Below are 13,535 nucleotides of genomic sequence, written 5' to 3'. Positions count from 1 at the left end.
ACCACTCTGAAAAAAATCAAGGTCAGAATCTCCTTGAGCCAAGGAACAGCTTTTAGAAAAAAGAGACTAGCTTTGTGACACCTCCCCCTCCCCGCTTAAAAAATGAACCATCAACACCAAAAGATGGCTTCATTTTAATCCTTCAAAACCCAGTTAGTAGTCTAAACATAGATACACTATACTAACTAGAAACATGCACAACCCCATGCAAATTCAGGCCGTGGTACACCCAACACCGAACGCCCCCATATCTCATTTGAGTTTCGATATCGCATTGGCAATCACATTTTCATGACCTGCCACATGCACAATTGTCAAAATGAATGGCTGCAACAACAAGCTCCATTTAAACAACCTGGCATTTTTGTCCTTAAACTTTTCCACAAATGTTAATGGATTGTGATCAGTGTGTGCGATTGTCTCAGATGCATTGCTGGTAATATAAACACTGAAATATTGTAAGGCCAACACCAAGCTTAAAGACTTTTTCTACCATTGAATATTTCTGTTGATGTACGTTCAAAGTCCTGGAAACATACCCAGTGAGTCTTTCTATCCCTTTATCATCCTCCTGCAGGAGCATCGCCCTGACACCCACATCACTGGCATTGATAGTCACCTTAAGACTTTATGTAATCTGGTGTGGCTAATACTGGGACTGTGGGTAATACAGTTTTTAGGCTGTCAAATGTCTTTTGACAGTCCACTGTCCACTGAAACCTCTTGCCCTTTTTGAACAATACAGTGTGCGGAGCAGCCACACTGCTAAAGTTTGTTGTGGAGAAAATGTAGAGATTCACCAGGAGATGTGAAGAAGTCGGTCTTTTGTTGGCAAACAGAAAACCACAAATTCTTGATTGCCCACGAACCTAAGGGTCCGTGGCTCTTTATATCTTTTTGTTATCATGTTTTGTTAGCTTATCAGCATGCCTAACTGTGTTAGTCAGAGTTATCTCTCTCCAGATATATCATAAACCAGTGATGTTAGTTCCTGTTATCCCTCTACCTCTGCCACTATGGTTTTTTTTCCAACATTCTACTTAATATTATGATATTTTATGACCACCTCTGTCACAATGGTCTTCCGTCCCAGGCCCTAATTAATATCATTCTAATGTCATGATTAGATATTTTACCACCCACCTACCACAATGGTCTTCTCTCATAGGCTGACCCTGCTAACTACTGATTAGATATTTATCGTCATATCCTAAATACTTATTGTCCCGACCTGTCACAAACTGCCATGATGGTATTTAGCAGACAAGGCTGACTTTACTAATTGTTGTTATCCCAGCCCGCCATAGTGACCTTTCAGCCCCAATCTGACTCTGCTAGCAGCAATCCACTATCCTTATCTCATTCTGTCACAGTGGCTCCATCCTGTCACAGTGACCTTTTGACTCGTGTAATATTCCACAGACTGCTTGTAACAGATTACCAGTGGTCTCATTCTTTAACCCTTCCCATGCTTTTCATGCTCTTTATTTTCCATATTCCCCCTTTGAGACCTACTAGTCTCACCTAGAGAAAGAAGTCAATAAGCTCAGACCCTCTGATGTCCAATACAAACAGTTTATGTCCCAACATGGACTGAATAATTTTTGGAGTCTGAGTCTTAAAGGGTTCTTCCTCCATTCCTGGAGTCCCTTGGGCCAAAACCCTGTCCTCCAATAACTAGAACAGGAAAAAAGACCCAAGACCCCTTACACTCTAGGACCTGTGAGTTCATCAGAAGTAGCATCAAGGTTCTCATGTGGACATGTCCTGTGCACCATGGCAGTTGTCAGGTTGTAATAGTAAAGCAGTGAGACTCCGTCGGAGGAGGATACACTTCCGGGGTTAGCTGAAATGACCACAAGCTGCCGTATAGTGACGAGAACTAAGAAAGACTTGATAAAAGGTAAGGCACTACAAAAGACGAAGGCGACAACAAGTAAAACTGCACCTACAATAAGACCAATCTTGACAAACCATTCTCCCCAAGACCCCAATATATTATTCAGCCAATCAAAAGCTTGATGACCAAACTCCACATTGTCTTTTAGCTCCTGTCTCAGATTCTTTAATTTCTCCATTGCTTTAGTAAAAGATCCCCCAGGGCTAGTGTTGTTAGGTATAAAGGTACAGCAATGTTACCCAAACATCACACAAACCCTGCCTTTTTCTGCCAGTATCCATTCTAAGGCCTGTCTGTTTTGCCATGATAGTTTGGTGGTAGCATCCAATTTTTCCCCTAAGGCTACAAGGGCATTGACAGTATAGTTCTCATTGAGGGCCTTAAACTCATTAGATATACATCTCTGCTGTCCTATGCTATCAATCCGAACCATTGGATTAGGGAGATACCATCACTTAGTTCAGTGTAGAGCTGACTGACTAGCATCAAGCTGTACATGTAGCAATATAACAACCTTGTGTAGCAGCATTACATGGGCACAGCTGCCACTCCAGTCAGCAGGCAGCATTGGATGCAACCCTCCTTTCTTACCACATAGCCAAGGCACAAACTTTCGGTAAAATCCACTCAACCCCAGGAACCATAGTATCAATTTTTTGTCGACAGTTGGGAAATTCCCCATTTACTTTTGTTTTTGCGTCTGATGGAGTCATTTTTCCATGTCCAATAACATGGCCCTGGAAGATGACTTGGGCTTTGGCAAATTCACTTTTAGCTAAGTTAACCACCAAGTCTGTCTTCCGAAGTTGATTGGACAAGTCCGATAAATGCTGTAAATGTTCCTTCCATGAGTGACTAAAAATCACCAAATCGTTAATATACACCACACTGTTGGGTAATCTGGCAATGACCTTATTAGACAGTCTCTGAAATGTGGCTGGAGCATTTTTCATACCAAATGGCATGACTTTGAATGGATATGACTGCATTGGCGCCACCTCGTGCTCCCGCGAGGAGGTTGAGCAATTCATCAACTTCACCAACACATTCCACCCTGACCGTGGCTGGAGCATTTTTCATACCAAATGGCATGACTTTGAATGGATATAGTCCATTTCGCATTACGAAAGCCAAAATCGCCTTTGCCCTCTCTGACAGAGGTACTTGCCAGTAGCCTCTGAGCAACTCCAACTTCGAAGTGTAAGTTGCTGGTCCCACTTTTTTAAAACAGCCCTCCAACTGTGGAATTGGATATGCATCAGTCTTTGTAACGGCGTTGACTTTGCAATAGTCCACACATAACCATTAGGTCTCATCTGGCTTTGGAACCAAGACTATGGGTGAGCTCCAGTCACTGTAACTCACTTTGTTTATGCCATCTTGGAGCATGCACTCCTCCTGGATCTGTGCCAGTGTTACAGGGTTATGCCTATAAGGATGTTGCTTAACCGGAACAGCATCTCCTATATCTACATCATGCACAATTAGGTTAGTACTACCCAATTAATTTTTACATATCTCCCCATGTGATAGTAATAACTCTTTCAGGTGATTTTGATTTTCTTGTGGAAAGTAACTTAATAACTTATCCCAATTTTTGACAACTTCCTCATTGTCTAATTTGATTTGAGGAATGTACAATTCAGAATCCTCTGAACTTGGTTCTTCCTTCTGTGCTGTAATCATTTACACCTTCTCCTCTTGCTTTCCTTCCCTATCAAAATTCCTTTTTGAGCATATTCACATGACACACTCTGTGAGATTTCTTCCAGTCTGGAGTCCTTATCAAGTAGTTCACCTCACTCAATTTCTTCTCAATTTGATAAGGTCCACTTAACCTTACTTTTACAGGCTGACCTGTTACCTGGAAGTAACACCAATACTTTATCCGCAATTGCAAAATTGCAAATTTGTGATATCTTATACACTTCCTGTTTCACTGTATGCTGTGATACTGTTAAAGGCTGTCTAGCCAACTCTCCAGCTCTATTTAACCGTTCCCTAAAATTTGACACATGGTCCAAATAGGTAGTCTCTGAATTCTGACTTATTAATTTCTCCTTGATCAATTTCAAATGTCCTCTTACTTCATGCCCAAAAATTAATTCAAATGGACTGAATTTGGTCGATTTATTCGGTGCATTTGTGATCACAAAACATACAAGTGGAATTCCCTTATCCCAATCACCTGGATAATCCTGATCATAAGCCCCCAACATGGCCTTCAGTGTTTGATGCCTTCTCTCTAGTGCTCCCTGTGATTCCAGATAGTACGCAGTAGATTTGAATTGTTTTATTCCCAAGTTACCCATAAACTCGAATAGTTTGCATGTCTAGTTGAATCCTTGATGTGACTGGATCTCTACTGGTAGTCTATATCTAGTTTTTTAAAAAATTAAGTAATAATTCTACAATCCGTTTAGCTGTGATGATGCATAATGGGATTGCCTCTTGAAATCCAGTCGACACATCCATTATTGTTAGTAAATACTTATGCCCCCTTTTTGTTTGAGGTAGGGGACCTACGCAATCAATCAAGACTCTTGTGAAAGGTTCCTTAAACACTGGAATGGGTACTAAAGGTGCAGGTCTAATTACTGGCTGTGGATTTCCGATTAGCTGACATATATGACATGTCTGGCAAAATACAACTATGTATTTGCGTAGTCCAGGCCACTAAAATGTCTTTGTATTTTAGCCTGTGTTTTCCTCACCGCTAAATGACCTCCAAGTGGTCGCTCATGCACCACTCGCAGCATCTCCTTTCTACACCCTACCAGCAAAACAATTTGATGAATCTCTGTCCATTTCTCATCTGCTTGAATGTGTGATGGTCTCCATTTCCTCATTAAGTCATCATTTGTTAAGTAATAACACACAGGAATGTATTCACTTTCTCTCTCAGTAAATGCCTTTCGCTCTAACTATTTTAACTCCTCATCTTTCTGCTGTAATTCAATCAGTTTAGTAGAGCTAAAGATACTGGCATATTTACCTATTTGCTCCTTCTCTGTTCCATTTATCTGATCAAAGAAAGTTTCAGATAACACTATGTCAGCTTCCTTATCGGTGCCTTTTGATCTCTCCTGCTTCAGCTTATGCCTCAGTGATCTTGTGATCACACAATCAGGGAAAATCCCTGGATAAACATTCTCCATGTCTTCAGTTGCCTGTATCTCCAGAATAGGCAACATGCTTACCGGTGAATCAGCTATATCATTTGCAAGGACAAATTGTATTCCTGGAGTTGAGAGTTTGTCCACTACTCCTACCACAAATTCTCCACTCTTCTCTGGACTCTCTAGCCTCACTTTACATAACTGAGAATTTTTTTCTTACCATGACTTCACGTTACCAGTACCTTTTTTGGCAATAGACCCTCAGGAGTACATATCGCCTCATCCTTCAGCATTACAGACTGAATAATATTGTAACCTCCTTACCTACTACTCCTGGCCTACGTGAATACACTTTACCCTTGCATGCTTATGCTTTAAGCAGATCTGGAATTTACTTCTTAATCAACTTCTGATCATCTTGTACACTCTGAGGCAGTTGTCTAAGTTGCCTTGTGCTTTTTGTTACTAGCCCAACAAAACTTCCAGGCTTGTCTGGTTTTCCTACATCTGGCTTTCTCCTAGCCCACCAGCACTGATTTTATGTCGGCAAAAGTGAGGACTGCAGATGCTGGAAACCAGAGTTTAGATCAGAGTGGTGCTGGAAAAGCACAGCAGGTCAGGCAGCATCCAAGGAGCAGGAAAATCGGAGTTTCTGGTAAAAACCCTTTATCAGGAGTGCCTGCAGAGTGGAGAGAGTGAGGAAGAGGAGGATCTAAACACTGATTTCATGTGGCCCACTTTACTACAATGAAAACACCAGATCTTTTTAATTTCTTTGTCCCTCTCAAGAGTCTCTTTTTTAACTCTGTGGTACATTATCCTAATGATCTTCACTGAGATCCACCTTTCCCTTTCCACATGAGGATTTCTCTTTGCCCCAGTTTCTATCCCTCATTGACTGAAATTGATTCTTGAAGCCAAACCGGGTTTTATGGACCAGCTCATAATCATCAGCCACTTCAGCTGCTAACCTTGCTGTTTTAACTTTCTGCTCTTCCACGTGAGTTTGGACTACTTCGGGCAGTGAATTTTTGAATTCCTCCAAAATAATTACCTCTCTAAGGGCATCATAGGTTTGCTTGATTTTTAAAGCTCTTATCCATCTATTGAAATGACTGTTTGACCCTTTCAAACTCAATATAGGTTTGACCAGGGTCCCTCCTTAGAGCCCTGAAACATTGTCTATAGGCTTCTGGTACAAGCTCACGTGCACGTAAAATGGCTTTTTTCACCTTTGCACACTATGCAGATAACTCCTCTGAGAGGGATGCAAATACCTCACTAGCCCTACCTACAAATTTCGTTTGGATCTACAAAACCCACATTGCCACTGGCCACTGCATTTGTTAAGCCACCTTTTCAAATGAGATGAAAAAGGCTTCCGCATCCTTCTCGTCAAATTCAGCCAATGCTTGAACATACTTAAACAAACAGTTTCTCACTAGGCTTCTGATTATCAGGGGCTTGCTCATCCTCACTAAGCCTATCCTCAGCCTTTATCTCCAGCCTTTTAAGCTGACTTTCCTTTTTAAGCGTTCGTCTTTGAAGTTCAAAAGCTCGCTGTTTTCTCTATCTCTTCTGGTGCTCTCTCTTTTTCCCTCTCTTCTGCTTTTAATTGTAAGTCAAACTGTTTCATTTCTGCTGCCCTTTCCTTATCTCTTGCCTCTGACTCTAGCTGCTTCATTTGCAATTGAATTCTTGCCATCTCTACAGATTCTGATGGTTTCTCCAGCGGGTTTAAATGCTGAGCTGCTGCTGTAATTATCTCTCTTTTCCTCACACAAGCAGGCAGTTCCAACTACAGTTTACCTGCTAAATCTTGCAACTTGGTCTTATTCACTTTTTGCAAAACTTCCAAAGTCAGCGCATCTACATCCAGAAATCTTTTGGCGTCTGAAAGATCCATTACTAACCCAAGCATTGTCTACCCAACAAAACCAACACTCGAATTAAAGACACTAACACCGAACATTCGCTGTTTAAAATCCCGCAAAGAGCCCCCAACCTGTTGTGGAAAAGGCCAGATGACTCAAAATATTCTTAAACAGGCAGCCCCAGACCATAACTTTGCAGTTTGTTTTGGAAGTGTACAGTGAAAATTACCCGGAGTAAGATAGCTCGATAGCTACTAGATTTTAAAACAGACAAAATTTTATTCACACAATTAAAATGAAACACAAAGAACAGAATAAAAAATGCTTACAGAATGCAATCTATCCAAACTAGATTTAAAGATGCTATTCCGAATATGCACAACAGTCCCAATAAGCAAACTCCCTTTATAACCCAGTATAAATGGAACACATGCTTACAGGTTGAAGTTGAAGGACAGAAAGAGAGAGAGAGTTCCTACACAACTCCCTGTTGAACTTCTCACCAGGTCAGACTGAACTAAACTGCTCAGCTCAGAAAGCTGACCACTCCTCTTTCTTTATACAGGTCGCTTCTAAAGCCTGACCACTTTGGCCTGAAGTCTCATTTGTTTACAAATAAACAAAAGGCCTCTCAAAATCCTTTTCATCTCTATGAAACCAGACTGATCGGAGCCCGGCCTGGTTTATTGCACCTCTGAAAAAAATCAAGGACAGAGTCTCCTTGAGCCACTGAACAGCTATAGAAAAAAGAGACTAGCTTTGTGACAGTTTTTTTGACTGTTTAAATAAAAAAGCTTTTAAAGATGTATGAGCACATAATGGTGCTGTGAAATGAAACATTCTCATGTTCGACCATCAATTCATCAATCCTGTGTTGAGTGTAACACAGCTTGAAGTTGTGGAGGGAGCCCATTGCATTGCCATACAATCTACACTCAGTGATGTCATAATCATTTTTGTCTCTGAGTCAGATAGTGTGGGCTAAAGTTTCATTCCAGACTTGAACATATAATCCAGGTTAATACTCGCAGGTAGTGTAGGAATGCTATATTGTCAGAGGTACGCTTCTTGGAATTCTTCCCATCTTCTCTCTCCAGTGGGAGTAAAGTGTCTCATGGTATTACTTAAAGTACAGTAGAATACTTTTTTTCCTGATGTCCTAGCTATTATTATGGTAAGTTATGAGGAAAGATTATACAAATTACGCCTGTTTACTCTTAAAGGGTGATCTGATTGAAGTCTTTGAGATATTAATAGGAAAATTATAAACAAGAAAAGAAACTGGGAAAGAAACGGGGTATAAACAGGAAAAACAGTAGGTACAGATAAACTGTTTCCATTGGTTGGGGATTCTAGAACGAGGGGCAGCAGAGTCTGAGAAGCAGGGCCAGACCAAGCAGGCAAAATGGTAGGAAGCACTTGTACACCAAGAGGATTGCAGTTGTTGGGACTCTCTTCCACAAACGACAGTGGATGCTGGATCAGTTGTTAATTTTAAATCTGAGGTTGCTGATTTGTTAAGCAATGGAGTTTGGTCACAGGTCACCCAGGATCTCATTGAATCGTGACATAGCCTTGAGGGGTCTCCTCTTCCTATGTTCCTATTCGTCCCTTCATCAATATCTCTAAAATAAATAGTTAGTGGAAGCTCATTGTGTGTAACTTGGTTAGTGCATTTACTATATTCTAACAGTGAGTACACCTGAAAAGTAACTCAGTGACTGAAACATTTGGGATGCCTGGATGTTATCTCTAGAAGAGTTCTGTATAGAAATATTTACGACAAAAATGCAAACCTTTCTCACTTCACTGTGTACTAGTTCTCTCATTAGTCAGGCCCTTGATTCTATGAGGAAAGTTGTCAGTTTAAGTGAGGATTACAAGAGTGATGATAGTGTTTGCTTCTTTCTGATGGATTTAAGGTATTACTTTTGGTCACGGGGAGTCATGGAAGCAAATGCGAAGATTTGCCCTCACCACATTACGAGATTTTGGAATGGGAAAGAAAACCATTGAAGACAAAATAATTGAGGAGTCAGATTTTCTGGTAAAAATGATTGAGGCTTATAAAGGTGAGTTTGTGTAAGGTTACCAAACAGAATTACCATTGTTTCTTTTCCCTGTATGTATTATTTATGAATGCCAATGTACATTAAAGAATCACAGAAATCTATATCACAGAAAGGGACCATTCAGACCACTGTTTCTGCTAGCTCTATGTAAGAGCAATCCAAAACTAATTGCAATTATTGTGGTATGCTCCCCCTACTCCAAGTGTAGACATATAAATCACATCTGATGGAATAAAACAGCTAGTTCATAGATTTCAAGTTCATCCATCTCTCAATTTGTGAACTGTTCTGCAATTCCCTAGCTCAATTTGGATGTTGAAGGTTTCTTAAAATTCTGGTGAGTGTCAGCTATCTCCTATCCATCTTCATTCTATAACCAAGGGAACAAGCTTCAGGATGTTACCTGAAGAGTAATGCAATTGTGATTTCTTGTAAAGTGAAATATCACCATAGAAATTGGTATCCCATCACCAATTCACCTTTTATTTAATGTTGTGGTTCTGTTCGCCGAGCTGGGAATTTGTGTTGCAGACGTTTCGTCCCCTGTCTAGGTGACATCCTCAGTGCTTGGGAGCCTCCTGTGAAGCGCTTCTGTGATCTTTCCTCCGGCATTTGTAGTGATTTGTACCTGCCGCTTCCGGTTGTCAGTTCCAGCTGTCCGTTGCAGTGGTCGGTATATTGGGTCCAGGTCGATGTGCTTATTGATTGAATCTGTGGATGAGTGCCATGCCTCTAGGAAGTCCCTGGCTGTTCTCTGTTTGGCTTGTCCTATAATAGTCGTGTTGTCCCAGTCGAACTCATGTTGCTTGTCATCTGAGTATGTGGCTACTAAGGATAGCTGATCATGTCGTTTCGTGGATTGTTGGTGTTCATGGATGTGGACCGTTAGCTGTCTTCCTGTTTGTCCTATGTAGCATTTTGTACAGTCCTTGCATGGGATTTTGTACACTACATTGGTTTTGCTCATGCTGGGTATCGGGTCCTTCGTCCTGGTGAGTTGTTGTCTGAGAGTGGCTGTTGGTTTGTGTGCTGTTAGACAGGGGATGAAACGTCTGCAACACAAATTCCCAGCTCGGCGAACAGAACCACAACGACGAGCACCCGAGCTACAAATCTTCTCCCAAACTTTGAACCTTTTATTTAAACTTGCATAGTACTTGACTGTTGTCCAGCTTCCTCACAGCCAGCTCCCAGAACGGATAGAGTCTCTGACACGCCTGTTTATTTCTTTCATCTTTTTGACAATTTCCCACCACCAGGAAGAAAGGAAACACCCGAGTGGCCAGTGACAAGCAGTGCCCTTCTCAAAAGGCAATGCTGCGTGATCAAACAGTGAAGGGAGGGCAGGGATCAAATCAAAATAGAATTGGAGGGGGAAATAATACACTCCTCTCCTGCAGTGTCACTCTTGTTTATTTATTTTTCTTTTTTTCATATTATCCACACACTACCGCCTAACTGCGGTAGTGCTTATTTATTCCCCCGCACCCATGGTGTGTGTGTGCAGGTGTGAGACACGGTGAAAGACACAAGGTTCACGAATCTTTATTCACTTTCCATCGCCAGGGAGAAAAGAAACATCCAAGTGGTCAGTGACAAGCAGTGCCCTTGACATCAAAGGGCTATGCTGTGTGATCAAACAGTGAGTGGGAGGGCAAGGATTAAATAAAAATAGAATTGGATGGGATTCCACAGCACACTCCTGTTTACATCTGCAAACCAGGACTCCCTGATTGGACCTAGTTAACAGCCCAGTCAGGGAGCTCCTATTCTGAGGTCCACCTGGCTAACCTCATTACAATCACTACATAAAGCTTCAATACTCGATTGGTTGTCATGTTTAAAATTTCTTTTGCAGGCCAACCATTTAATCCAACTATCCAACTGAACTCTGCTGTGGCCAATATAATTTGTTCTATAGTTTTTGGTGACAGATTTGATTATGATGATGAAAAGTTTGTCAGTTTAGTAAAGAGAGTGAATGAGAACATTCAACTTGTCGGTTCACCTGTGGTCCACGTAAGTTTCATCTTTCATTTGAATTACATTCCAGAGGAGATCATTTGCAACTTGTAGTAAATGGAAGGGGTCTGTACGTGGAGTCTCATTAAATTTGTGGTGCAATATAATTGGCCATTAATTGCCCAGTTAAGGCCTCAACTGGCGTGAAGATAGGCAGGCTGTACTAGGCCTACCCCTCCTACACATAACAGGGTGGGCGGGTTTGGGGATGGGCAGGTGTGTGCCAGTGTCATCCACAAAGGTTTACAGCCTCCTGTGACTCTAAACCTGCTCATGAAACTATACCCATCAACTCCACTTTGAATAGATTCAATATATGCTGGTCTGGGGAGTCAATTCCAACAGTTAATGACACTTTGAGAGAACAAATCCATCCCCATCTCTGTGTTTTTCAAACAGTGTCTTACTTTCAAATGTATAGTCTCAGTATTAAATACTTTGACAAGTGAAAATATCCTCTCAACTACCCATCAAGCTACCTCAAATTCTTGAGTCTCTGGAAGTGACCTCTTGTTTATTGAAACTGAAACAGAGGCCTGTCCAACATGGAATGTGATCATTTGGACCAGTGATCCTTCTCCAATATCTTTGAAAGAATTATGCAAATGGTCCAAGACCCTTTCTCATTCCCATAACTCGGCAAACTGATTTTTTTGAAATATTTATCCAATTCCCTTTTGAAAGTTATTGAATTTGTTTACACAACTGTTACAGGCATTGTATGATGATAATTATAGCAAAAAGCTATAATTACTCAATGTTCACAAACCACTGTATTTATCGAAGATTCATAATGTTTAAAAGATTTATCTATCACTTATTTTGAAATTGCGATTACTTCGATGTGAGCAAGTAATTGGTTCATTTCAATATCTACCTTGATAACATGGTCTTATTTTGATTCTGTAGCTGTACAATGCATTTCCACTCCTGAGATTCCTTCCAGGAAGACACAATAAAGTGTTTACCAATACAGAACAGACTATGAATTTCCTCAAAGGCTTCTTCAAAGAAAATCGTCAGAAACTAGATGACAATGACCTGAGGAGTTTTATCGATGTGTTCATGATCAGACAACAGAAGGTAAACACCCCTTTGTTTTTCAGAGTTTCGCCGCCTTCCCAAAGTTATGTATTTCAGGAAAAAAAAGTCAACTTGGTTCAGTTCATCATTGGCCTGATGGTGTACAGGGGCGGAGTACAAGGACGGTGTACGGAGGCGGTGTACTGGGATGGTGTACAGGGGAGGTGTACAGGGGCGGAGTACAGTGATGGTGAACATGGGCGGAGTACAGGGGCGGTGTATAGGGACGGTGTATGGCGGTGTATGGGCTGAATAGCACTCCTTTTTTTGCAAATGTATATGATTCTCGGTAAAGGGTTCTTTTTAGAAAGAGAATTGGCATTTACACTATGTCTTTCATCACCCCAGGATGGCCCAAAGCATGTTACAGCTGATGAAGCAGTTTGGAAATGTCGTCACCTTCTGATGTAGATTTGCCCAAGATCAATAAATCTGGTCAGAACCTCATGGCTGTTTGTGAGAGTTTGCCCTGCTAAAATTGCTCATACACTTCCTACATTATACTAATGGCTGCACTACAAAAAGCACTTGTTATTGACTTTAAGGTGCTTTGGGGCATGTTAAAGTCTTGAAAAGCACAGTGGAATAGATATCTTTGTGATACATTGACCTGAGAGGAGATAGCACCTCAGAATAACATCTTATCTGAAAGACTGCACCTCTGACAGTTTGGCCTCCCTCAGTACTATGCTGGAGTAAACATACAGAAGCCTTGTTTTCCTGGCCCCTATTTTGAGCTGCAATACCCAATAATCAATGTGTCAGATTAAGTATGCATCATAGGACTTACAGTACAGGTCTCAATTCAATTCTGAGCTATTGCATTGTTAATCTTGCTTTCAGGAATCAGTGAACCATAATTCATACTTTCATGAAGACAACTTACTGACCTCGACGAATAACCTGTTTGCTGCAGGGATGGAGACCACCTCAACCACACTTCGTTGGGGAATGCTTCTGATGATGAAATATCCAGAGATTCAGAGTAAGGAGCACTCTGATTAATTCCACTCTGGAGCTGACCTTGTTGGATGGTTTTCAGTGTCTCCTATTCTCTGTTTATTGTGATTTGAGATTTTGATGTTGTTCAACAATATCATGGCAGTATTTCCAATGACTTTAAAATGTGCTCGGATTGCAGAAAAGGTTCATGAGGAAATTATGAGAGTTATTGGATCAGAACGACATCCAAGAGTTGAAGATCGGAAAGATTTGCCGTACACTGATGCAGTGATCCATGAAATCCAGAGGTTTGGGGACATCGTACCACTGGGCATAACACATGAAACAACAGTGGATGTAAACTTCAGAGGACACTTCATTCCAAAGGTAACCTCAGGAAAGGCTGGCTGCATTCAGGGCCTGATAGACAGACAATAGGAAGGAAGAAAGGGAACATTGAAAACTGGTGCACTGTGCACCATGAGTACCTGAATGATTCAAGCTCATCAACTTACACGCACCA

At 41.1% G+C, this 13,535-nt stretch overlaps 1 protein-coding gene across 1 annotated transcript in view; it reads left to right on the top strand.

Moving 5' to 3' along the window:
• LOC122560424 (cytochrome P450 2K6-like) overlaps positions 1 to 13,535 on the top strand; it is a 47,425-nt gene that overhangs the window by 26,251 nt on the left and 7,639 nt on the right. Inside the window, exons 11-16 of the mRNA XM_043711057.1 lie at positions 8,250 to 8,301; positions 8,816 to 8,965; positions 10,824 to 10,984; positions 11,897 to 12,070; positions 12,914 to 13,055; positions 13,212 to 13,399. Of these exons, the coding sequence (XP_043566992.1) occupies positions 8,250 to 8,301; positions 8,816 to 8,965; positions 10,824 to 10,984; positions 11,897 to 12,070; positions 12,914 to 13,055; positions 13,212 to 13,399 (867 nt within the window). The remainder of the gene's footprint in view (positions 1 to 8,249; positions 8,302 to 8,815; positions 8,966 to 10,823; positions 10,985 to 11,896; positions 12,071 to 12,913; positions 13,056 to 13,211; positions 13,400 to 13,535) is intronic.

Source organism: Chiloscyllium plagiosum, chromosome 21, assembly GCF_004010195.1.
Source record: "Chiloscyllium plagiosum isolate BGI_BamShark_2017 chromosome 21, ASM401019v2, whole genome shotgun sequence".
Lineage (NCBI taxonomy): Eukaryota > Metazoa > Chordata > Chondrichthyes > Orectolobiformes > Hemiscylliidae > Chiloscyllium > Chiloscyllium plagiosum.
Note: the sequence above shows the minus strand (reverse complement) of the source record. Positions and strands in the feature narration are given on the sequence as shown.